Source organism: Echeneis naucrates, chromosome 15 (genome assembly GCF_900963305.1).
Source record: "Echeneis naucrates chromosome 15, fEcheNa1.1, whole genome shotgun sequence".
In the NCBI taxonomy this organism is placed as follows: Eukaryota; Metazoa; Chordata; class Actinopteri; order Carangiformes; family Echeneidae; genus Echeneis; species Echeneis naucrates.
The window spans coordinates 7310706-7335546 of record NC_042525.1 but is presented as its reverse complement, the minus strand read 5'-3'; the positions used below and the strand labels follow the sequence as shown (position 1 = coordinate 7335546).

Below are 24841 nucleotides of genomic sequence, written 5' to 3'. Positions count from 1 at the left end.
GGGAGAATAAAAGAGATGCAGAATCCAAGCATGATCAGAAAGTCAAATTAAGAGACTACATAAAAGGTGCAACTGGAAAAAAAAGGTACTGTAAGAGAGCTGAGAAAATACAAATGAAATCAGGAGTTATCCATACAGAAGAGTAAATATGGCATATGTAGTGCATAGTATATGTCTATATATATGAAACAGTCATTGTGAAACCTGAATATGTAAATGTGTTGAAAATTTCAATTATAATTTACAGCATATGAAAAAAATAGCAGCATACATATGTCAATGTACAGTTTCATAAAATTATAATTTCAACATGTGTTTTATGTGGACAACCTCTGTCCGGTTTGTCTGCAGGAAACGTTTCTGATGTTTTCCTACCTGTATTTATGAATGATAGCATTAAACAGCCTTCCATCCCTCCATGATGTTGTGAAGTTGTCACATCGGACACCTACATAGCCGTCTGTTATCTGCTTGGACCAGAGCAGCAGCCTCTCCTTGGCTGTCATGTCCTCGGACTCCCCTGTCACATGGATCTCCGAGATCTGCAACAAAGAAGAAAATTCTAGTGATATTAAATTCTGAAGTTAAGGAAGCTTGGTTGAGAGACATAGATAAATACATGATGATTTGTCTGTATAACTTAAAAATAAGACAGGCAAGAGTGGTAACAACATTAGAGCATGTAACACTACAAATGACAAATTCTACCATGTTGAATCAACACCCATATTCAATATTTTAAGTAAGTGAAACATTCCCATAAGTAGACGCCTATTATTTCATATGACTCGAGTCAGCATTTCTTTATTTGAGATAAACGTGTGTAAAATAAATTAATTAATCAATTAATTAAAAATCCCAACAGGCGTATAACATAAAACGCAGAGGAGGAAGAGGAGGATCATATAAAGTAATAGTACCACATAGAATCGGATAGGATGGACTGGGCTGGACCAGGCTGCATTAGGCTAGGATGAACCTATTTAAACCGCAGATGCTGACGATATTTCAAAAATCACACGCACAAAATCAATGAAACAAGGCATAATCACTGAAGGGTAGTCCATAGATTCTTACAGTAATGGTCAGTGAAAGCCAAATGTAATTTTACTTTACATTTAAAAAGGTAGAGAGTGGAAATGTGCCATTATCAACAGTATGCAAACAATAGCTGCATCAGTAACAGAAAGCATAATTGCAGCAACATTGCTCAGTGAAAAGCCGAGAAATATCCTTGACCTTTCGGTACAGCCTGCTTCTCTTGCTGCTCTTTATAAATTTACAATGCAAGGGAAAGTTGTCGAGAAGAGAACACTCCTTCCCCCTGGGTCTTTGTTCTTAAAAAAAAAAAAAAAACATGGACAGCTCAGTCATATCGAGTTCCCGTATTCTTGCCTCACAGCTTGAAGCTTATTCATGACATCTTAATGATGATGAAATTAATTAAATTAAAGATGAACATTCAGCAATACCGTTTTAAGCCTTGATGAGGTACATTTTCCTCTCTCTTATCCATCAGTGTTGTTGGGGTGCTAGACCAGCTATCGTTGATATTAATCTGCCACAAATTGCCTGTTTTATTTACTATCAGATGTCACAGAGGAAAGAATCAAATCATTATAAATGAGAAATAAAAAATATGCAATTGTTTGACAATTTTCTTTCAAACCACTTCAATGACAGACATAAGGTTGAATTAGTCATTTTAGTCCATCCAGTTGAACCCTAAATGACAAGTACTCCTGAGGAAAGGAAGAACAGACATGACAGAGAAGTCTCCTTCCTGTGACAAAGTTTAGTGTTAAGTTAAACAGCTGAAGTTGAGTTGAAGAACTTCTCCTGGACAGGCTGAGGTACACATACCCCACCGCAATGAACAATCCAACATATTCAATAAGACCATAAATATTAATTGTAAGACAAAGGTGCTGTTGTGCTTTTCTATGACTCAGTTCTCAGACTCAGTTCAAATCACAGCTTATTGTCCATAACCATCCAAAGATATTGGTAATTGGCAGCAGAATGAAATCAACATTCATTTGTTTTGTTAAGAGAAACAATTGTGACTGTTGTCATTGTGATACAAAGTCTTTACCTACAGCACTGCCTCTATAAAGGCCAATTAATGGTCAATTCAGTGGTCTCTAAATATATTCAATAACGTATGATTTGTGAGCATATGATGTAAAAGTAAGTACTGTGTGTTGTAGTTTAATAATAATGAACAACTTTTTTTTAGTACACAGTGTATCTTTATCAAAGCACTACTACCATGATGTAAATATCAAAATTGCACTTTTCAAATTACCCCACCAAAGCCCTTACTAATAATGACCCACACAAGTAATGGTATAAATAACATGATCTTGCTTTACCTCGTGTTGGGTGAAAATACATTTGGCAGGGGCCGTAGGAATGTCTACGTAACCAGAGCAGGTGTAGGACCTCCGTCTCCTCCTCCTGTGTGCCTGGGAGTCCAATATAATCTTGGCAAACCTTTCCTCACTCCCAGGACTGTCATTGCCCCTCAGAGTCCGTAGCATGTGCTCCACTGCTCCAAAGCTAACAGCCCTCCTTAACTGGCGCCGTAGCAGCTTCTTGACAAGTAGACCATCCTTAGCTGAGACCCGTCTGGAAGTTGTGTTAATACTACGAAGCTTTCCTTCAGCAGAGGACCTGTTTCTATTGCCATCTGTCTGCTCGGTGGGAAACCTACCAAGTCCGTATGTTACCTTCTTCCCAAGGTGATCTCTGAAAACTAAAACTGGTACCTCTCCTATATAGACACCTTTACTGATGCTGTCTTGCCTGGATAGAGGATGTTCTATAACGGATGTTTTATCCACCAATTCCTGGATCTCTCCAGAGCCCTCATCTGGACCATCCTGTAGCTCTACACTGCCACAGATGGGCCCACTTGCAATGGCTTCGCTCTCAGGTCTCCTGAGAGATCCCGCAGGTTGAAAATCTCCTGATTTCCTCTTTTTCCTTTGAAAATAGCGACGGCCTTTGTGCTCTTTAGATTCAGGGTTCAGCAGAGCTTTCTTGGGGTCAACATAACATTCCTCTTTAGGGCCTCGAGCACAGCCACAAATGTTTCCCATTGCCAACAGTCAACAATCTTGTCCCGATAAACTGTGTCAATGAGGTTTTCAGGAAGTATCCAGTAAGGTCCGCTCAAGCTGAAGTGCAGCTATCACAGTGACAGAAAGCCATTTTCACGCTCTGCATGAACACACAGAAAGTAGTGGCAAACAGCCTGGCAGCCAGACAGAAACCTGAACTTCACTCACAGCAGAGTTGGCTTTTCCCTTTCGATGACTCTGAAAGACCCACAGCTGAGAAGCTGTTGGCCTATCACTCTCTCCCACTGCATTTCTCTCTTTGGCTCGATCGCTCTGTCTTGGATCTCCCCTCTGACAGTGGAATCCTTTTTGACCTTTGAAACATTTCTCTGGCGTTGCTAATCCAGCACAAACACCATAAATGCGCACACAGACATTGCCCACGTGCTTGCAGCCCTCAGCTGAGTAAGAATGAGAAGGGCTTGTAGCCAAACCTGTTTCAGGCTGGCTGGTCTGCTTCTGTGACATGGAAAAAGTACACGTCACGCATCCACTACTTAGGTTTCCTAATATTTGTGTCCATGAAGAGGGGTGAATGGAGGACACATTTTAAAGTGCGACACGATGCCAACTGATGGCCATCTATTGTGCTGTGAGAAATTCTGGCTCAGCAAGTTTGGCAGCACGAACCAGACAGAGTCCCCGCCGGTCAGAGAGCCTTTGACAAACAGAACAGCGTGGGTCAACGAGAGCAGCAGAAGCAGAGCAAAATCCAAGCTGGACAACAAAATGTTTTCACTTTGTCTATTAATCAAGCCGCGCACAATGGGAGAGCCAGAGGTGGGGTTTAAGTACAATGGTTTAAACTAACACTATTATCTGAGCAGATCATCACCACAGCAGTTCACAAGAGGGCAAATCCTCTGACTTGAAAGTGACTCACCATATAAATCCATCTCAACAGTTGCAAAATAACATTGAAACCAAAAAAGTGTGCACAAGCCCACCTAAGAGATAAATATCCATACTTTTTACTTCAGGGCAGTAAGAACAATTAAGCAGCAAATGATCGAGGGAATATAATACTATCACAGCGCTCCAGTAAAAATAACTGTCACTGTAAGTTTACAGTATCTGAACTTAATGACTTTTCCCCTGAAGGTCAAAGTCACCTGACAGCCAACACCGTTCAAATTTCTTCCTCTATTTCTGATCAGTTTACGGTCAGGCTATTGACCGGTATCATACTGCTATTAAATGTTGCAATTCAAATGAAGATGATTCCTTTCATTTGATTTATTTATTGGCAATAACAAGGTTAATAACAGCAGTGACATGAATGAATCAAGATTATGTGTTTGTGTTGAATGAGTGACAAAACAAGAAACAAAATACATAGGGACCATGAGAGTAAATCAGGGCAAAATAACCAAGCATAGACACGCCTTGTCACCAGCCATGATAACATAAACAATACAGTCTGGTGTTCTGAGCACCTTTTGCCAGGTGAATATACAGTGTGGTCTCAATTGTGCCAACTAAAACAGGAATCTGTTTTTTTATCTGTGAGTTTAGCCATGATCAAACAATGCATGGAGTCTGAAAGTCAAGACATCAAGAATGAAACAGTAAAGCAGTCAAGAGGAAAAGTGCATAGACTGCTTATACACAGAGTGGTTTAAATTAGTTGTTAAAATATTGGCCTACAAATACAAGATAAGGATGTACAGTATGTCCCTCAAATCATCCCTGTTCTTTAAACAGGAACTGATCCTGATACTTTATGGCAGTTGCATAAAAGCATTTAATGCCAAACAGTGTTTAGTTTATACATGCCAATCTACGGTCAGGAGTGTTCTTATTAAAAAAAAGACAGATTTTTAAGGAGGCTGAAACTCCAGGTTTTCTCCTGACATGCCCTGCTACTTGCTCTAAATCAAGAGGAAACAAGCCTAATGCTGCTGGAACAATTGCTCAAGGGCATGCGTGAGACTGACAGCAGCAGGTGTTGGCATCACGACATTAGATACCTGCCAGCATGTTTTTGAATGAGTGCATTCAAAAATGATACTAGCTACTCCCTCCCATAATTTTAGGGAATTAGAAAGAAAGATGCATACTTTTAAAATTAAAATATCCTGATTCAATGCCATCTCAGTCTGAGATACTGCAATATTAATGCAAATAACCAGCAACAAGTCATTTTCCATGTCTCAAAGATGTTAATAATCCAATGCAAGACAGTCAGAGAGAGGGGGAGAAGGTGAGCGTAAAAATGAAAGTAGTTTAAACTATGAAAGGTCTATATGATAATGAAATTCAGTGGACACCTGGATCCTGGAAGAAACACAATAATACACTTGACAAGATATGTGCCAATACAGCAATAAAATCAAGTGTTTTCAGAAAAACCCAGAAGCAGAGGCACAAACATAGCGCAGGAGCCACAAAATGTTGACAATCATTGCAATCATTCAAACTGCAAAGTATTTCTAAAAGCAAGCAGATCTTCAGAAATAACATAAAATACTTTAATTTGTGAATACCATGTCAGCTGCGACTTGAGCGACTTGATTTGAATTTATGATCAACCAAATCAAACATGATCCAAGGCAGGCAAGTAAAGCAATGCTGACATATATTTAAGTCTGTTCCTGAAACACTAAGATGCAATTCAATCATATATCTTCAGCCTGCCATACGCTGCACGCTTTGACGTCTTGTGGCGTCATTTGTTACCTATTATGTAGGCCAATAACAGACAACATGCAAATATTTTCGCATAAATCCTGCTCCTAAATCAAAAATGTTAAATATGCTATAGATAAGATGAATGTTGCACAAGTTCAAAATTAACTGACGTTATTATGCCAGCTCACCAGTTACATGTAATAAAAAGAAATAAAAGTAAGTGACAATCATTTGTCTGGGTAATAGATCATCTGAATTAATTGGGTGTTAAAAGCATAGAAACTCCCAACCAATAAAATGACAGCACTGACCTGAAAGTGCAGAATTATGGTCCAGATCAATCCCAGGGTAAGTTTTGGGTTCCCGTCTGTGATGTCATCATTCCTGATATTTACAAGTTTGACCTGATGGCAAAGAACATATGATTAATATATGGATAGTTCTACACCGACACCTCAAAGTAGACAATATATGTTCTTGAGTTTCGTAATCGTGGTATGTTCAACTATATTCTGGCAGATAAATGTTAATGCTGACTGAACTGCGCCCGTTTCATCATAGTTATTGTCCAAAATGCACCACAAGGTGGCACAATAGTCATTATATTGTGTGGCAGAACAGTGTTATTGTATTCACATTATGGGACTGAGGTGATGAAGAGCACCATTGCTGCTAATTAAATGCTATAAACCTGTCAGGATTGATTTATCTATTGTTTTATCAGAGACATGTGTTCTATTTCATGACATCGTTCACTGAAAACAGGAACAGAAAGTAAGGGCTGAACAGTGTTGGTTTGACATAGAGATAGTGAATTTCTCCCTCTGGTACTGGCCAGATCATCATTAATAACTGTGGGTTTAAACATTTTTCGACAGAAGAAGCGAGGATGTGTCTGGTATGTACTGTAGCTCAAACAATAGAAGAACTCATTCGTGACCGTCTATGACTCCTTTGTCTCAAGCCTTACGTCACATCTGGCTGTGGCTCAGCCAGGCTGTGTTCTTCATCACATCTCAACTGCGATGGGGGAGGGGATGGTTATCTAAGCGTTTTGCAAACCCCACCTATGGATTTTGTAGTGCTGCTATTCACTATTTGTGGCAACTGAAGTGAAAATATCTGTCACGGCATGATATGGCTTTCAAATGAGTACTGTCATGCATGATGGATCAAATCTTCCAGTAGTTAAATGGAGCTGTCTGAGCGTTGAAAGGTTTATGACAATTTTGACACAAATTTATTTCAGTCTTCAGTCAAATTCAATTGCAAGACTTTGTAGGTACACTCGGACTGATTCTTACCTGCCGCCTCTTTAAATAATCCAACGCTATTTGTACGTTCTGGAGTCTGTGGAAGCGCATCCTCCCTCGCTCCCGAGGCTGTGGACATAAACAGGGAAGAGGAGGCATGCATGGTAATCAGATTCTTCTCAATATCAGAGGACACATTACAGAAATGATTAGTAGCACGGAAGACACAGGACATGCTTCTAGGTTCTTACCCACTTGTCTGGTGAGGTAAAGACTGAAAAGAACACCCAAAAAACCCTACCAAGCAACAACAGTTTCCATTCCTGCAGATCCACTCAAAATCTGTGCGCACTATGCATGTAGTCTACCATCTCGGAGCCTTTTTCCACCATCACAAATCTGCTCTGAATATATTCTAACAGATCAAGTAATCTAACCGTAATCTAACCTTTTAAACAACATGCGCTGAGAGGCAAAGGTGTAATTAAAATATATTTACACAGAGTTTGCAGGGCTGTAAAGAACTGTAAAATAATGTGATCTTGCGTGGCAAATGCACAATGACGTTCAGGGGCCACGGCACGAGGCAATGAAATGGAAATTGCACTCAAGCCAGGGTGCAGCAGCAACAGCAAAAGATTTGTGCTATATTCAGCCATATCTCTGTGCTGATGGTAGGAAGAGGATGAAGAATCCTGCTCATCTCAGTAGCAAAGCAACACTTAATAACCCATCTCTTCCATTCAGTGAATCTCATTCCAATATGAGGCTTTCTTGTGGCATCAAAGCAGTGAACTATTAGCAGCAGATGAGAAATATCCTGGTGCTCATTTAGGTTCGGAAACCTTTGACTGTATGGTTCAGTGGTGTACAGAGGTAGTAAAATAGATAAAAAGCTATCTTTGCAATATTATTGGGAAAAGATCTGAGCAGGAGGCTGCTTGTGTGTGTGGATCATGTGTACAGTACTCTAGATCATCAGTATCATTTGGTCATGAAAACAACAATTAATTCAAGATATTATTGTCTGATCGAAAGAAGTGGCATTTTGAAACATAACATTCCACAGAAGCCGCAAATTTTTCAAATTTGGAAAGGTGAAATACTATGATATGTGCTCAATAAATTGTGTGAGATTACAAAGAGACAAATCATACAGTGGGATTGTGAGATTGTTGCTACAACCTCTGTTAACTTGCCACAGCACGCTCTGAATTAGTCTGTTACAAGGGGGTGGAGGGGGTGAACCACACGTACCCCCTTATCATCATCCACCGTGTCTCCATGCTGCTCAACTGCACATGCTTCTGTCCCACTCACCAACCGCAATGTCTTCAGAAAATCACGTTCCCTTGGCTTATCACCGAAAAGGCAACACATGGGGGAAGAAAGGAAGACATGGACATGGACACACACACACACACACACACACACACACACACACGCACGCACACGCGCGCACGCACCCACGCACGCACACACACACACACACACACACACACCCACACAGCAGCCAAATCAAAGGAAGTTAGACAATGGACAGAAAACAGTCAAAGAGTGGAGAACAGAAGATGAGGAAAGAAGGATGTAAACAGAAAACAGATAGGTACTTAGAGGATGAAAGTTAGTCACAGTGGAGAGGGAGTAACTGCTGTGTTTCTTCCTACAGAGATACATGCACTTCAACTATACATATATATTGTAAGGGACATCACGGCATGATAGAATTATTTAACTACGGACTTCACAGAGACTATCAGCATACTTCACTGAAACAATGACATGTTAACTGAGAGATTAGGTTATACAGGTTAAACAACCTGCTGAATAACATGTGGCACGTCAGTAAGAGCTGTCTTAGGCCAGAGTACTGCAGCTACATACACTCTGCTTCAATATATTCTAAATGTGAGCCATTAGACACACATGTGTATGGAACTATGTGGAATTGGAACCTATATCATGTCTTTAACCAAGCCACAAGAACCCAATATCACAAAATTTGTTAGGAAATCTTTTAATATGTTTTGGTGAATAACATTTTAAAAATGTATCTCTAGAGCAGCTGGGAAATGCATTATAAGACACAATATAAACGTTTTGAGGGGCTCATTATTTCCTGCTAAGTTTTGACTGACTGGAAATGATACAATGATACAATTGTTGACATGATCATTCCAGATTCATTGTTACAGTTCGCTGAAAAAGGACTGCTTATGATTATAACACTAAAAATTTTTGATTTTCTTATTGCTGTTCTTGTACAAATGGTTTGATGTTCTTTTTACAAACACCCAACCAGTCAAGGCTGATGGCTACCCTCCCTGAGCCCAGCTCTGCCCGAGATTTCTGCCTCTTAAGGGACGTTTTTCCTTGCCACTGTCACCAAGGGCATGCTCTTGGGGGGGGGGGGTATTTTGGGTCTCTTTAACAACTCCATAAAGCATTTGGTGTAGACCTGCTCTAAAGCCTTGATGTAAATCAATAAATTTGATTTGATTTGATGTTGTGTACTGTATTGATTGAGGCTAGCCGAGAGGTTAACGTTGGCAGTTAGTGAGTTAAAAAAAAAAAAAAGCTAGTTAGCAAGTTAAGCTTTGTTATTGAAGTTTTCCCACTTTGCATTTTCCTGGTGTATTTATTAAAACTTGTTGTGGGTACCATATTTCCCATCTCTCACAACAACAGTGCCCCATCTCTCACTATCTCGATTATACAGAGACATTTAGAGCAGGGTATATTATACCCCCCTAGTTTCATATTACTTATACCTAGTAACAGGACAATTATTCAGTGTGTCTCATCACACAGTCACTGGTCAACAGTTCATGAGTGGGTTCTTCTGAATGGAAACCTCACCAGATCTGCTTACAGAATATGAATTTCCAGGATTCCTTTTTCCCTCCTACCATCAGTTATCTTAATCCAAAGGCGGAACTGCATCAGTGTTAGAGAAGTGTGATAGAAGTTCTCTCAATTTCCTTATCTGTGGCTAATGACAATCTTAAGGTTTTGTGTTTGATGAAATGGATCTCGGTGGATCTAAAGCTGAATACATTTGTTTGGAGCTTATATCTCTTTAAAAAAAACACTGATCAGGGAAACGAAGAAAACAGAAACACATTAACTCACCAATGTGTCTCCAGACAAAACCTCCAGCAGGGAGATCAGGTTATGTCCATCTCGTAAGTCTTCATAAAGGTCATTTATATGCTTCCGTACCTGCAGACAAGAGAAAGACAGCAAGTTGTAAACAAGTTGCAAGAATCATATTGCTCTTACATAAAGGTTTACAATTAACAAATATATCTATTCCACTACTGTGCATGCAATCAATGTTGGAGTTATTTTGAAATCTAATGCAAAAGTAGCATTTCTTTCTATAGCGAAATGTTTGCAATGTAAAACACTGGTAAATAATGCATATGCACTATATCTTTGCGACACCTTATCTAAGCACTTCAGCAAGACTCTTAACAAGTCCAGTCCTCCCAGCAGGCCATTCTCTCCTTCCTGTCCTAAATACCGCGTCTCTGAAATCACCCTGATGCCCGTTGACCTGCTTTCACACAGGGCTTTTAGCACTGTAATCCCACATAGCAGTCACAGCTGTAGAGCCAAAATAGACATGCACCCTTATGTTATTGGGTCAGCAAAGCAGATCCCCAACTATTACTCAGCACCTTTGGTTTCTGTGCACCCTGCATGTGGCCTGGTAATAAAGATACAGGAAGCTCCAGAAGCCTTAAATCTAGCTGTGAAAATCTGGAGCGCTAACATTAAATGAAAACTATTATAGGTACAATAACAGATTTATGGCACACACAAAACTTTGAAGATCTTTATCAAAAAGCCCCAAATTCAGAGAACTCAGAGAAAAAAACTGTAGGAAAAGGAGGCCCACTAGGAGGGATATTTCAATGCATTTGAATAAGCTTTCTCCTACTGAAGCTCTCCTCATTATTTGGATGTCATGTCTATAAAGTCTTTTACCGTCACTCGATCCAATATTGAAAGTTTTTGACTGACTGGCAAACCTCCCATCTTTCAACCCACCCTGGAGGCATATGCTTCACACCACTGCCGATCACTTTATATCTCTAATAAATATCTCTGGAGAGGAATGTTAGCATGTTCAGACTTAACATTGATAGTGATAATCGTTATTATTGCTAATGCCTATCTGATGGACTGTCTTTGTTACAGGAAAGTGGTTAGCTGATGAAATGTAACCATCAACAAAAACTTGTTGCCATATGAACATAAATGGGCCTCAGATAATTTTGATTTTGTAAATCAGTTTTCATATTGTAAAACATAAAACCTGTACATAAAAAGGTCTTACCTTCAGCAGATGCTGGTTTATCCATTTTGTAAACGTCTTCTTCTGTACTCTGTCTCTTTCATCTGTGGAAGTGAGAGAAATAAAAATTCACATGCTGTGTATGCTTTACTTTATAAAGCAATTATTATATGTGTTTGGGGTACAAAAACCTCCTTTTTTTGAGAGTTGTCTAAAGTAGTCAAACTTTCTTCTGTTCAAGCCAGTTAGTAAGCTATCAGGTTGTGCGGTGTGTAGTGCTCCAAGAGGTCAATCAACAAGTTACTCCACACCATGGGTCAAATTACATCAAAAAAGGCTGGAAAAAAAATGCAATCATATTTTATTATTTAAATTGGTTTCAATGAAAGTGATGTAGCCGAGGAAGGATTCATTAAGACCAAGTCCCTGTGGCTGTAAAACAGTATAATTTCCCGGAGACTGAAATGGCATCACTCTTTCCTGCACGCTGCTGACCACATTATGTTTTTTGTTTCCCAGCACCATAGCAGCTACACTTCCTTCCACAAGTAACGTATGCGAGGCCAGGACTCAAATGGATGTAATTAAAATGAAACATATCTCATCTTTTATTTTATCCTTATAGCCAACGGTTAGTTATGTATAAATGAGCACCAGCACTTACAACATTATTATATTTCTAAGCAACAATTTTTTGTATTTTGCATTCTGTATTTAGTGCTGCGTCAGAACAACACAGGATTCTTGCCAGTCACCACAGCTATTACTCATGTCACCACTTTCATGCCTCCCAATGAGACAGAAACAACTGCTCTAAATTGTCCTTACTGAACACCAATAAACAGACAATTGTACAGTCAATCATATGCGTATCATCTGCCAGCTACATCCCCAACAGCAACGTGGATGACAACCAGCATTTTCCTGAACTTTGACCATAGGACTAACAACAACAACTTGCACCTCCTTCCTTTGAACTCCTTTAGTACGCATTACAAAATAAGTTTTGCTCAAGGAAGTCTCAACTACTAGTAGTCATGAGCAAGTGCCGACATGAATTATCTCTTAAGGAAATGACAAGGAGCAGTAAGTTAAATACTGACCCATACAGCACATGAGAGCTACCAGGTGAGTCCTGTGTTCCCTCTCACTTTGCGGCAGGTACTTCATCCTCTGCACTAGCTCCTGGGAGCTATCAAGAGGATCACAGTTCAGGTACGTAACTTCAGTATGGACAAGCGAGTGAAGGAGGAGTAGTAGCAGCCGTCGTCTTGCCTGCCTGACTGTCTAGCAGCCTCAAGGGAAGCCAAGACTCCCTTTCTCATCAAGCTTTCAGAACGAGTTCTGTCAGGTTTTCCATGACTACTCACTATTTTGAGTTTCCATGCAGTTAAGTGTTTATCTAGCAGCAGCACTCAAAACCACAGAAGAAATCAGTGCCTACTGCAAAAGAAAACGAAAGAGGGAAAGACAAAAAGTTCCTTGTTGACATTTTTCAAGAGTTGAGTTTGTTTAAGCTGTTATTTAAGGCCAAGGTACCATATAATTATCTTGCAGCTCTGTTGATAAATGTAAATATCTTATCATATGTATCTTGAGCAATCTAACTCTGTTCGACAACTATATAGACTTAATGATCAAAGGTTAGCATGTCTTTTGGTAATCATCTGTCTACTGTGTAGCTGCTCAGTCTAATTCTAATGTTTAGATCAGACAAAGCACATTTCCAGGACAACAGAGCCACCTTAAGAATCCAGTGAATGTATTCTCTGTAGATCTTTTATATTTAGTTAATCTAAAAATAGTCCATTAAAAAGCTGCTGAGAATTATAAAGTGGGTTGACAATTACTATGATGGTCTAGATCAAAGCATGCTAGACATGAGGCTAAAATATCAAATAAATGGAGGAGCACTTGGTCTGACTAAAACAACTCAATAAATGTGATCAATGAAAGAATCGAAATGAAGTTGTCTGTCGTCATATTGAAAGTGTGATGCAGGGAGAGACTTTTACCAGCGGTGTTGCTGTGCCATTGCTCCATGTCCCTGTCCCTGTGAGTCTACAGTGAGGCTGAATCACAGAGGTAAAACAGCGCAGTCTGCAGCAGGACACTGATTTGGTTTGTAATGTCCACATCTAAGAGCTGTGCTGCATAATATATACATTCCCTCTGAGAAACTCATGAATATAGATTGGCAGGAAAAACTCTCCAGCTTAGAGCAAAGGACTGGGTGATAAAGTGCCATCAACCAACCATCAGATGTTGTCAGCCATAGGCTACTGTGCCTCACACACTGCTGATGACAGACACACGTAATACATCACACATCAGCTAATGTCAGATATCAGCTGGCTTTCACTATTTATGCCCTCCATGTTAAATCTTTGATGTGAGTGGTATAAACAGAAATATAAGAAGAGAACAGGTGAATATGCAAAACAATGAATTATTTCTGTATCTGTTCTACTGAAAAACATTAGGGTGAGTTTAGCAGTATGATGCCCTCTTGAGGATCTTTGGAGAATAGCTATAGTAAAACAGAAACTGCTATATTCTCTTACATTTTTATGAGTGGTTATAAACTATTTATATCGACACAAAATGAAACCATTAGATTTGTTTCATATGCCTAACATGTCTTACACAAGGTTTCCTTATAATGTTTAGTGTTACAACATCACTCACTTTCAACTCAGTTAGTTGGATGACTGACATCACTTCAAGTATAGGACTAGCTTTGAGTATAACCAACAGCTTGTGACCTCTGACTTTAATGGGTTGATGTTTGAAGGATCATGTAAAAAGCCTGACTAACCACCTGTCTCTCACGTTACATTTGCACCGCTTGACATTAGGACACAAGTGTTCATTTACACCATGATGTATTAATTAAGGTATTATTGAATGTATAGTAAAGTGTCAACACTCTTTTATGCCTTTGATTTCCCAGGTTATAGACCCAGCCAAGCACCAGCCTAGTGTCGACCAGAGCACTGACACAGACAGCTATGGAGTCCCTGAGACGCTTATTTGTAGACCTCAGAGAAGCACATGTGCACAGTTATAAATAGCTACAACTCTAAACCATGCTGCAAATGAAACTGCAGGCCACATAATCTTTGCCCCTTAGGTGACATCCTTCATTTCTATACAGACAAACATCAACAAAGTTTATGTCTATGGTACAGTTGAATGGTAGGGCTTTTGTATATTTATAAAGAGCTTCTAATTAGATGTTATTCAGGACATGAAACTGGTTGTAAATATGCATGAACATGCAAACTGAACCAGCAACACACTTCATACTTTCATTACGACATTTTTACAAAATTCTTTGCACAAGTGAACGGACAAGCTGCTGTTTTCCAGAGAATGATTTGCATTTTCACTGGGGGACCAGTGGCATCTTTTGGCATCTTGTTGCATCAGGATGCCTAAAATATCCTCACATGATTCTAAGCAGAGCGGAGTCAAAAAGTCCTTGCAATCAAAATCCAGCCTGTATAATCCTTTTGACCTCGTATGGGAAGGAGATCAAAACAGACAGAGTCTAAACAGAAAAGCCCTCAGCGTTCCAGTATATGACAAGGACCCGCGAAACATTCTTGCTCAACAGCTCTCATTTCACATCTCTTGTTTAATTCCAACTTCCGTGAGCAAAGACCCATTTGGTTTGTTTTGAGTAGAAGTTCATATAGCAGTGGCAGAGTTTGAAATAGGTAATGGTGTCATAATCAAAGTTTGGAATCGGGAAGCTAACATGCTAGCAATGGCCATATTGATAAATTAAAGTAGAACTGCAATGAATAATTGAGTAACTTATTAACTGATCAACACATCAGCAAGTATTTTAGGAATCGAAAAATTGTCTTGGTTATTTTTTTTTAAGTCAAATCCAGAAAAAAAACAAAACACTTGAAGTCACTTCAGACTGTGGAAACGTAGAAATCACTATCACTTCACAACTGAAGAATAGTGATTGAACTGACTGAAAAATGTTAGTCTGCATCAAAGTGAAGCAATTTTCAGATCAGTCACACTAGCGATTTAATGTTATGATATGCCCTTTACAACAGAGACCCCGAGAAGTGGTCACTCAGCACAAATTATGGCCATCACTGCATTTCAATAACTATACTGCCATGGTGGGACCTGTTTAGAAAAAAATAATAAAAATAAAAATACAAGTGAGACGATGAGGTGAAATACCAGTGAAGAGTTTTTGTCATTCCTTCTAAGTGAGAATACTCTTCTCAGATGGGTAGGGCAGAGTCTGAAATGTGGAACTGGAACAGTGCTGTACTGAAACAGGTTGCCAAGCCTTCAAAGCAGCTCCCCAACTCAGCCTTTGCTTTGTTTTAGATTTGGAGCCTAAAGAAGACTGCGAGAAAAAGGGGTGCAATGCCTGAGCATCAATGAAGAGAGTATTATTATCTTATCTGTCTTTTTTTGAGTCAACGCTGTCTGTAACTGTCAGGTGAATGTGAAGTTGTAAAAGTATCCTTGGGCATGAGCTGTCACTTCAGACACACTCAGCAAAGTCAAGGAGAGGAAGAGGAAGTATTAACAACAAGTAATGGGATAGGCACATACACTAATGGTACTAATATGAACACACACACACAAACATTTAGACTCCGCTAACACTCAAATACTAGCCTCCATATGTGTACCAGCTGTAACTGCCACAAATATGAGAGAATTTTCTCATGGAAATCACTTCCACCATCCCACCTCAATTATGCAGAATGCTGTACTATATACATACCAAATAAAAAAAATCTAAACTCAGTGGTCCCTTGTATCCACAATCAAAGTATTATGATTTGTTTTGTTCACATTTTCATTGAATTCATCACCTATCTGTGTCTTCACGCTAGAACCCCCTTCCAACTAATTGGCACTCCAAAAAATTACTCCTATGATCTAAATGGTCTCGATATAATCAAATCGATGTGAACATCACAACAGTTATAAAACAGTAGCTTCTATGTTATGGAGTTGACATAAAACTGGATGGCGCTGCCAGTTTTTTGCCCACCCCATAAAAAGTGGCAAAAGGAAACCTGTTTCCTGCTGCTAGTGGGGAATAGCTTCCCAGCATCTGCTGCATTCAGAAGGGATGGGTGGTGCTGCTGGAGTGGGAGAGGAAAAGCAACTGAGCATGAGTCAGGGGTGGGATAGACTCAAAAGATGATCTCATGTAAGAGGAGCTAAGCAAAGCTGTGGAATGATGTTCAGTCACACTGGTTTTGGTCACCATGACAGCATATAAATACAACATTCAGAAATATAACAGTGAGCAAGCGTCACACTCAATCCCAGACACGATGCGACTAAATGTGACACTAAACTTATATTTCATGTAATCATCTTCATTAATATGTGATATGTTACTAATATTCATCAACTAAATCCAAAAGGGGAGAACTGTGTGCTGTTTGTCGATATTTGAAGTCTCTTTATTGAAGACTAAATATAAAATATATTTCTTCATTTAAAGACTGATGGAGCAGTAGCTTTCTGAGAGCCCTTGTTTAGATTACACAGCCCATTTAAAATTAAATTTATTGATCACATCACTGGCAACAAGAACATTATGTTTTAGCTTAAGTATTTCTACTCTAATGTGTATTAAATGTTAATGAATTTTAGAGAAAACTTCAGCAAACTGATGGACAATAACATCAATCATTTGTTTTCTGACTGCAGAGAACTTGCATTCTGATGTGAGAACACATACTGATGAAACCTGTAAAATGAAACCAGAAGCAGCTGTTTTCATTGGCCCAAATCAGCCTCTGCGCAATGTTATGATGAGGTCATAGAACTCATGCTAGAGCTGAAAACTGATCCAAATATCTAATGCTCTTAATTAGCTATTAGCACTTCTGGCTATGATAATTTTAAAATTACTCAAGAACACATACTGTCGTGTAATTAGACAGCCAGGCAATTATATTATCTAAATCATGTTTGGTCACATTTTTTTAGATCAAATCCAACACACAGGTTTGTTTCAAATCATTAGAAAAAGGCTGGCTGACAGAAGCGAAGTGAATACTCATATTCGTTCATTTTACCAATCAGAAAAGAGGTTAAAATTCAAATATATGAAGCATATTCCTCTTTTTGGGAGCCTATACAACGGCTAGCGGTGCACCATGCAGTACTGAACATTAATCTGTTGGTTGAACTAGATAAAAAGGGACCGTCTTCAAAAAGTGGCTCCTTCACGTTTAGGCCTCAATGAAAAGCCAAAAGAGGAGTGTCACCATCATCAGCTTGACACATGAGCAAGTCTGTGGAACTTGGATACTGCTTGCATAAAAACAAAGTGTCTTTTGTACGGTAGCAGACAGTCTCCACAGAAGCAGCCTGCTGCATGTGTGGGCCACCAGGCCATTTGAATGTGATGAGTGGGCTGTCGACATAGAGCAGTGGGGATGGGCTGGGCACGGCTCAGGAGGATGGACAAAGGCAGTGACTGTGCAAAAAACACAATGCCTTCTCACTCAGGGGTATTTCATAGTACATGATGATATAATTTTGAAAAGTATAATTCGAAATGTAACAAGGCATTCTTTATTTTTTCTACACAAATCTATTTGTAAGAAGAGATTAAATCATGATGAAGACTGCAGTAATTCACAAACAGAAATGTCAGCAAGCTAGTAGGAGACCACACCCTCCTTTAATACACAACTTACAGAGCCATCCTCCAGACTAGTGTTGTCTCTGGGCGTCTACTGAAAGGATATGAAACAGCCTATACAAATGACATATGTCTAAAATCTGAAGCCTTGAAAAAATCTTCTAATATTCTTTTCAGACTTGATAAGTGAATTTGAAATTACTTGAAAATACTAATTATTACTAATTTGAAAATCAAAATGCTTCTCCACCTTTAATTTTTTCTTTTTTTCTTTTTTACCCCAAATTTTCTCTGAAACAACAAAGCATGCAAATTTTTGGCCCAGTTCTAGAAATATATCCTCCTTCCAATCTAATCAATGTATTGTTTTCCATACGGCATACGGCATACGGTCTTAGAAACAAAATTAAGTGACTGCAAGAAGACTTGACTGAACCACCAAATGTGTAATCCTTTATATCGTCCCTTATGGCAAAAGATGATCATCTATTGGGAAACTCAAACACTCGCGTCATGCTGACTACCCACCAAGCAGGCTCTGCTAGAACAGTGCAATCCCAGGCAGCCACTACCCAGCGGCTTTAAGTGTTGTGGGCGGCAAAGAAAACTACGTCTTTAACTCATTCCTCAAGTTTAGAGTCTTTTGTAAAGCATGCATTGAATTTCAACTGGGCCTAAAGCAATTCTGTCATAAAGTGTATAATTAACACTAATACATAATTAGTATGGCGTTCTCACAGTTGTAGCAGTAGGAACGACATGCATGCTTTTGTTCAATGGGAATCTTTTATCACTGTCTCAAAAAAAAAAAAAAAAAAATCTGTTGATTTTCACTTATGGTCATTCTGGAGGTGAGCAGGTGCATCTGTCATGTGTGCTGCTGATTCATTACCATGAAGACTGTATATTTTTATTTTTTCCACCTCGGTATTGTCTCCAGAAACTGATTGCTTACATTTTTCAGAATGTGTTTGATGACTGAAACCAAATCAAACTACCAATTACAAACACCCACATAACTCACAGAGCCACCAGTACAGATGCGAACCGTGCCTCTTGCCTAAACTTCCGATGCCATGTATAAATACATCTTAAATCTTGATTTTAGGGGACAAAGCAAAAGTTGTTCCACACTTTACAGATGGCCCACATGCTGTTTGTTTACTGGACTGTTTGGTTGGTTACTGTTGATGCTCTTGCTATGAAAATGTGTCCCATTGATATTCTGAAGATCACATGAAGAGAAGCTTGGGGCTCTGGCTGATCCCACCAACTGCAAATAAAACTTTCAAAAATCTAAATAGGTATTTTTTCCAAGAGTTAGCCAACAATATCTGTAGAAAAATTAAACAAGCCAAAGATTTAGGGTACAAAATGCTTTATGGGAAGACTAATAGTTTTAAGCGTGTAGGTAATTGGTCAGATGTAAATATACATTTCTTAGCCTCATCACTTAGCCATTTAGGCTGAAATACACTGTAATATGGTTTTATAAACCTTAACTTCCTCAAGCAAAGATCCATTTTTTCCACACCTGTATTCACATAAAATTAAACTTTTTTTTCTTCTACTTTCAAATTTATCAACTATTGTCATCTCACTCACCGACGTTATACGACAAGCTTGCGGCTCACGACTTTGCTAAGAAGTTCTTCTGAATTCTGTCTGTTAAAAAACTAGATACAGTCTAGTGCCTCTTTCCTTAACTGGGCCCTGGTAAATAAATGTTGACTAAATGTTTTGGCTTCTACAATCAAAGCTGAAACATTTTTTGCTGCCAATGATTAGCTTGTTAGCTAAATATAACTTTCCTTCAACCCAACAGGGCTGGTAAAACTGACAGAATTTATTTTCTTATTATTATTTTCTCAGTCTGCAAAATGATTGGCAATTTGAATCTAACAAATAAAACATTAATGACCATACCACTGCATACATCTGGAAAAAGGTTGATAAAAATGTTTGTTTTAAATACAAAGAATGCCTTACCCCTCTTTGATACATTCATTGTTCATGCACCAGCTGGCGGGGAGTTATATATCTCCGAAAAATCAATGTTTAACATGTAAAAACTAATCACAGACCCGTTATTACTGAAAGCAAGAAAAAAAAGTAACTTCACTCTCTGTCACAACTCCTCTGCCTGAAGAAAACAGTTAAAGATTCCTGATGACGGTACATCATATGATCCCATTAAAAGCCTTGTCAAGGCGTTTAAGCTTTCTACCACAGCTGACTGTTACCACTGGCTATAAAGACTGCACTGCTAATAGAACTTGCTCATGGCAAGCATGTACTACAATGGGCCACAGTCTAGGTTAGTTATTGTGCTGTTGTTTTACTTTGTTAGCCTGAGTGAAAGGGAAATGCAAGAGTTAAAACCGCTGCTGTCAGTTTGAATTGAGCTCCACTGGATGTCCTCAGGCCTCATGGTACATGTGTATGATTTTGTCAGTGGGCTTGAGGTATCGCACAGTCACTGAATGACATAAATCACTTATGAGTGACTGATTTGCTCTAATTAATGAGATTGTCACAGAAGGATCAACTACATGAAGTGGCACCAGCCACTGATATGAGCTAACGTTTCATCCTGCTATGTCATTGTCCTGTCTGCCTGAAGAAACCACATAGGTCACCGAAGCAATATTAATGTACAAATGTATAAAAACATTTGTATTATTGTACATGTATTTACTCAAAAACCAGACTTGAATCCCCTTTAGTTTTTTCAGTAAACAATGCAGACACATTAATTGTCTGTCTTACCCATTTTTCCAGACACTTCAAGCTCAGTATTTTCCTACACTGGCTGAACAAGAGAGAATATCCTGTAATCTAATGATCAGCCGTGATCATATAATGAGGCCTTTTTTTGGCTACCAAAAATCTGCCTAAACGTGATGTCATGCAGGAAATATTCCCACTTTTCCATTGCCGGGATAAAGACACCAAGATCAGCCATTCACCAGAGGGAGAGGGGGGCGCAGGATGACGTTTATCGAGCTGTCAAGCAGCAGTCAGACAATTTCCTCCTCGCACCAATTCCCAAATAAAAGGATATTCAATTAGCATCGATCCTACCTTTATATTTTTCCAGAACATCTTCATATGCTTGGAGGTATTCCTGTTCGTCGGAGAGCACATAAGCCAGCGGTGCGTACTGAGCCATAACCCGTTATACACAGACTGGACACTCACTGGTGGCGGACAGCGTGTGAGTGCGTATGTGAGTGTGTATATGTGTAAATGTATGAGTGTGTTTGTGTGCATGTGTGCTGAGGAGCCGAGAGTGATCGGCGCTGTTGTTGCACTAAAGGAAACGCCCTATGTCCCTCCCTTGTCTGCGCTCCGTCCAATAGACCACACTTCCTCTCTGGGGTTCACGGATTGATAGGAAGGACTGCAGGACATGATACACTGCAAAAAATGCCCGTTTTTACCAAGCCAATCAGCACAGGACCGAGTGTAAATTCCACCTCAAACGACTTTTGGATCTGACGGTCTTCTCGCGACAGAATCAATCTCACCAAGTCTACGGTCCGCAAACGCGATTTTCCTCCACGGTGCAAACTAACCTGTGAAAAGCAGCTGAATGAGCTGTTCACTTTTTACAGTGTGTCACAATAAACCCAGGCGTCTCTGTACCGGCTCGTGACATGGACCACTTTCTTTTTCGACGTTGTCCACCTGCCAGGGACTTTAAACAACTTTGGAACATTTGCAGGGTACTGCTGTTGGTCCCTTTGCTGCCGGGGGCCCATCAGCTGTCACGGCTGTCACTTGAGTCCACATAAGCTGCAAGCTTTCATTGAAAATATCACCCACAGCTCTCATGGATCGATTTTAAGGTTGTGGGACCTGATGGACTTTATTTCTTATGTGGAGAAAGAGCGAGTGTCGTGATCAAATGTTTTAAATGACTTGCTCTAAATTTTAGTCATCTGAGGGTTTTAATGAAATGGGAAACCAACAAGTGAGCACGTGTTATTATTTTGTCCGATATAGACTAAAAACTTTCTAATCAAGGCCACATATATTTTTTTCCTCATAGAATGAGCTGCTAATTGGAGGAAAAGTAGCACAATGGAAAATGCAGTTGTTTCCCGTTTATTACACTACAAATCCAATACCCTTTCGGTTTATTTTAAATTACAACAGGCTAATACCATCACATGAGCCACAAGTCACGTCAGCGTCACTGCAGACCCTGCTCAGGTCCCCAAATAAAACTGGGAATATGTAAATGTCTATATGTGGTAATAGGTGTCTGTGAGCTCATACACGCTTTGTTTTTCTCAGTCAGTTAAGTCGACAATAAGGGCTCAGCCGCTCACCTGCGATCCTGAGCACGGCTCTCTCTGCCGGATCCAAAACGGAGCCTCCCTGGATTTTCCTCTTGGACCGCTCGTGTCTGGGCAGGTTCCAAGGTAAAGTGTCCCCGGGAGCCGGAGATGCTGACCCGGATTTAGCGCTGTAATCATCCTCGTCTGAGAAATCCGCGGAGGAAGACATGGAGCATTGGAGAGAAGGGTTCCCCGAACTGGAGCTCTGTGAGACAAAAGAAAACAGGAGGTAAAGGGGAGCAAACATGAACGATGCTTGTCTGGATTTCACTCTCAGTATGAAAATAACAGGAACAAGCACATCAAATGGTTTCTCACCATCGCGGGTCAAAGTGCGTAATATGAGCGCAGAGGTGTGAGGACACCAACCAGCGGTTCTCAGACAACCACAACAATTAGAGATTGAGCCAAATAAAGGCGATATGAAATCAATAGTAAATGGCTCCCCCGCCAGGTCAACAATAAGACTTACCACTGTATACATGGAGACCTGTCAGCTGGAAGAGGGGAGAATGAAAGAGGAAAAATAACAGTCCTATTTGCGCGTTTTTGTTGTCCACCCTTCGGTCGCACGTTCGGGGCCTTAATGTGTCGGCGCCACGCCCTTTTTGAAGGATGCTCCGGCCGCCGGAGCTTTGAGGATGTGGGGTGATGTCAGATCTCCAGAGGGCTGAGGGAATGGTACGCTGTGTGCTGTCGAGGCAGAGCTGGACCGTGATGGGGAGAGCGTCATATCCCTCAGACAGAGACGGCGGCGTTAGAGCGCCATCCCCGCTGACTGCCTGCTAATGCCTCCCGAAGCGGGGGGTAATCAGAGGACAGGCGCTCCCCGCGGTTAGAAAACGGTGCGTTCACCGGAGGAAAGGGTGGAAGCGTTTATTTACATTCTGATAATTACCTGAGAGGATCCAGAGGATCATGGGTGCAGAATAAAAGAATACACTTGGATTAAACCGGGTTTAATTTTAAACCCATTTGAACCTCTTTGGCCAGAAAGATGTAGTTATGCAATTATATTGTATTCCTGTCCAGACTCATCTCTGACTGGTCTATTATTCCTTGAACATTAGCAGATATTTTCCAGTTGTAACTAGAATTGAAATAAAACACTAGAAAATTATGAGAGCGTCCTGCTGCGCCCTGACACACCTGAGATTGAGCAACAGAGCAAATGCAGGTTAACACAGCCTGATGTAGAGGGAGATGGGTGGGGTGCAAAATACCTGTATGATGACACCCTATTTGCTTAATGATAAAAGGGAACTGCAGTCTGAGAGTCGCTGCAATGATCCTATGTTGATATTAAAAAGACTCATCTGAATGCATGAAATGTAAATTAAATAGATAAACTTCAAAAGCTTCTCTTAGTAAGTTCTGGTTTAAAATAGCATTTTCACACATCTGTTTTAGATGCGGTGCAGGGTCACTGATGAGTAACATGGTGCTAACAATAGCAGCCTTTTATCATTGCATCACTTTTCATCAGGATAAAACTCAGTGCCGACTTTGCAGCTTAATTTTTTTTTTTGGGTAAATCAGCTTTCTGCTTATTCATTATTCCTCCCATTAAAAGCATAAAAACTCCATGGTTCTGGGGAAGTTAATGTGGACTATCATGGAGTAATTATTTGTCTAGGCTGCTATTCGCTCCCAAGTCTGTTATTCAGTTTCTTCCAAATAAGGAAGGACATCGTACCTTCCTTTATAAGTATCTTTGTGAAAAGCTAAATCATCACATTCAGCAGTGAAAAAGCCTAAATGATTTTTGATTACACCCTGAGAGAATTCTTTAAAGAATCTACAGTCTGAAGGTGTCGGTGGCATTAAATACACTTAAAGAGCACAGATAATAAGATGCACTTAATAGTACTGGTTTAGGGGTTATCAATGAAAGAACACCCAAAAATAATGCTTTGTGGTAATAAGGCAGCCATTATGGATTATCAATTTTTTCCATGCGCACAGTATATCATGAATGATGCATGGTAGATTGAGCAAGGCCTGCCCAAGTGTATGTTGCTCCACATGTTCAGGTCTGCTCACTTACAGTAACATCATGACATCATGGCGCTCCCATGAGTCCATACATCACCAAATCATTTTTTCCTGTTGTCTTCTTCAATCCACTATCACTAAATAGCCACATTAGCAAACAGAGCCTTGGCTTGAAACATGTTGGTTTTGTTTCACCCACTGTGACAAAAAGTCTAACTGAAAGGAGTCAGTTACAACAATAACAAATTAATGTGCATGTTAATCTGGTGGCAACCTAGGCATATTTAATGGCTGGATTGTGTTACAGGAGACATGATGTGATATGATCCTCTGTCCTCTGTGATTTGAGGCTCTAGTCATGTTGACATATAAGTATCTTGCTGAGATTAGCGATAAGAAAAGCCCCAATCTGTTTGTGTGTCTTATCTACAGTATTACAGAACAGATATATGACATTGCAACATGGTCACACAAATCAAGTTTCCTTGGAACAGTCAAGTCTGTCAGTTCAACATCTGCTTCATGTCAAG

At 39.8% G+C, this 24841-nt stretch overlaps 1 protein-coding gene across 6 annotated transcripts in view; it reads right to left on the bottom strand.

Annotated features, from left to right (window-relative positions):
* dst (dystonin) overlaps positions 1-24841 on the bottom strand; it is a 92362-nt gene that overhangs the window by 64543 nt on the left and 2978 nt on the right. For 2 of the 6 annotated variants that reach the window (XM_029520286.1, XM_029520287.1), the window contains exons 1-2: positions 2376-3474; positions 376-542 (exon numbers count right to left, since the gene is read on the bottom strand). In XM_029520286.1, the coding sequence (XP_029376146.1) occupies positions 376-542; positions 2376-3104 (896 nt within the window). In that variant the 5' untranslated portion in view covers positions 3105-3474. Of the gene's footprint in view, positions 1-375; positions 543-2375; positions 3475-6067; positions 6161-7060; positions 7139-8266; positions 8366-10141; positions 10232-11354; positions 11417-12415; positions 12594-21054; positions 21207-22307; positions 22522-22788; positions 22911-24841 lie in introns of those variants that run through there. The other 4 variants (XM_029520285.1, XM_029520288.1, XM_029520290.1 and 1 more) reach the window with 4 other exon arrangements.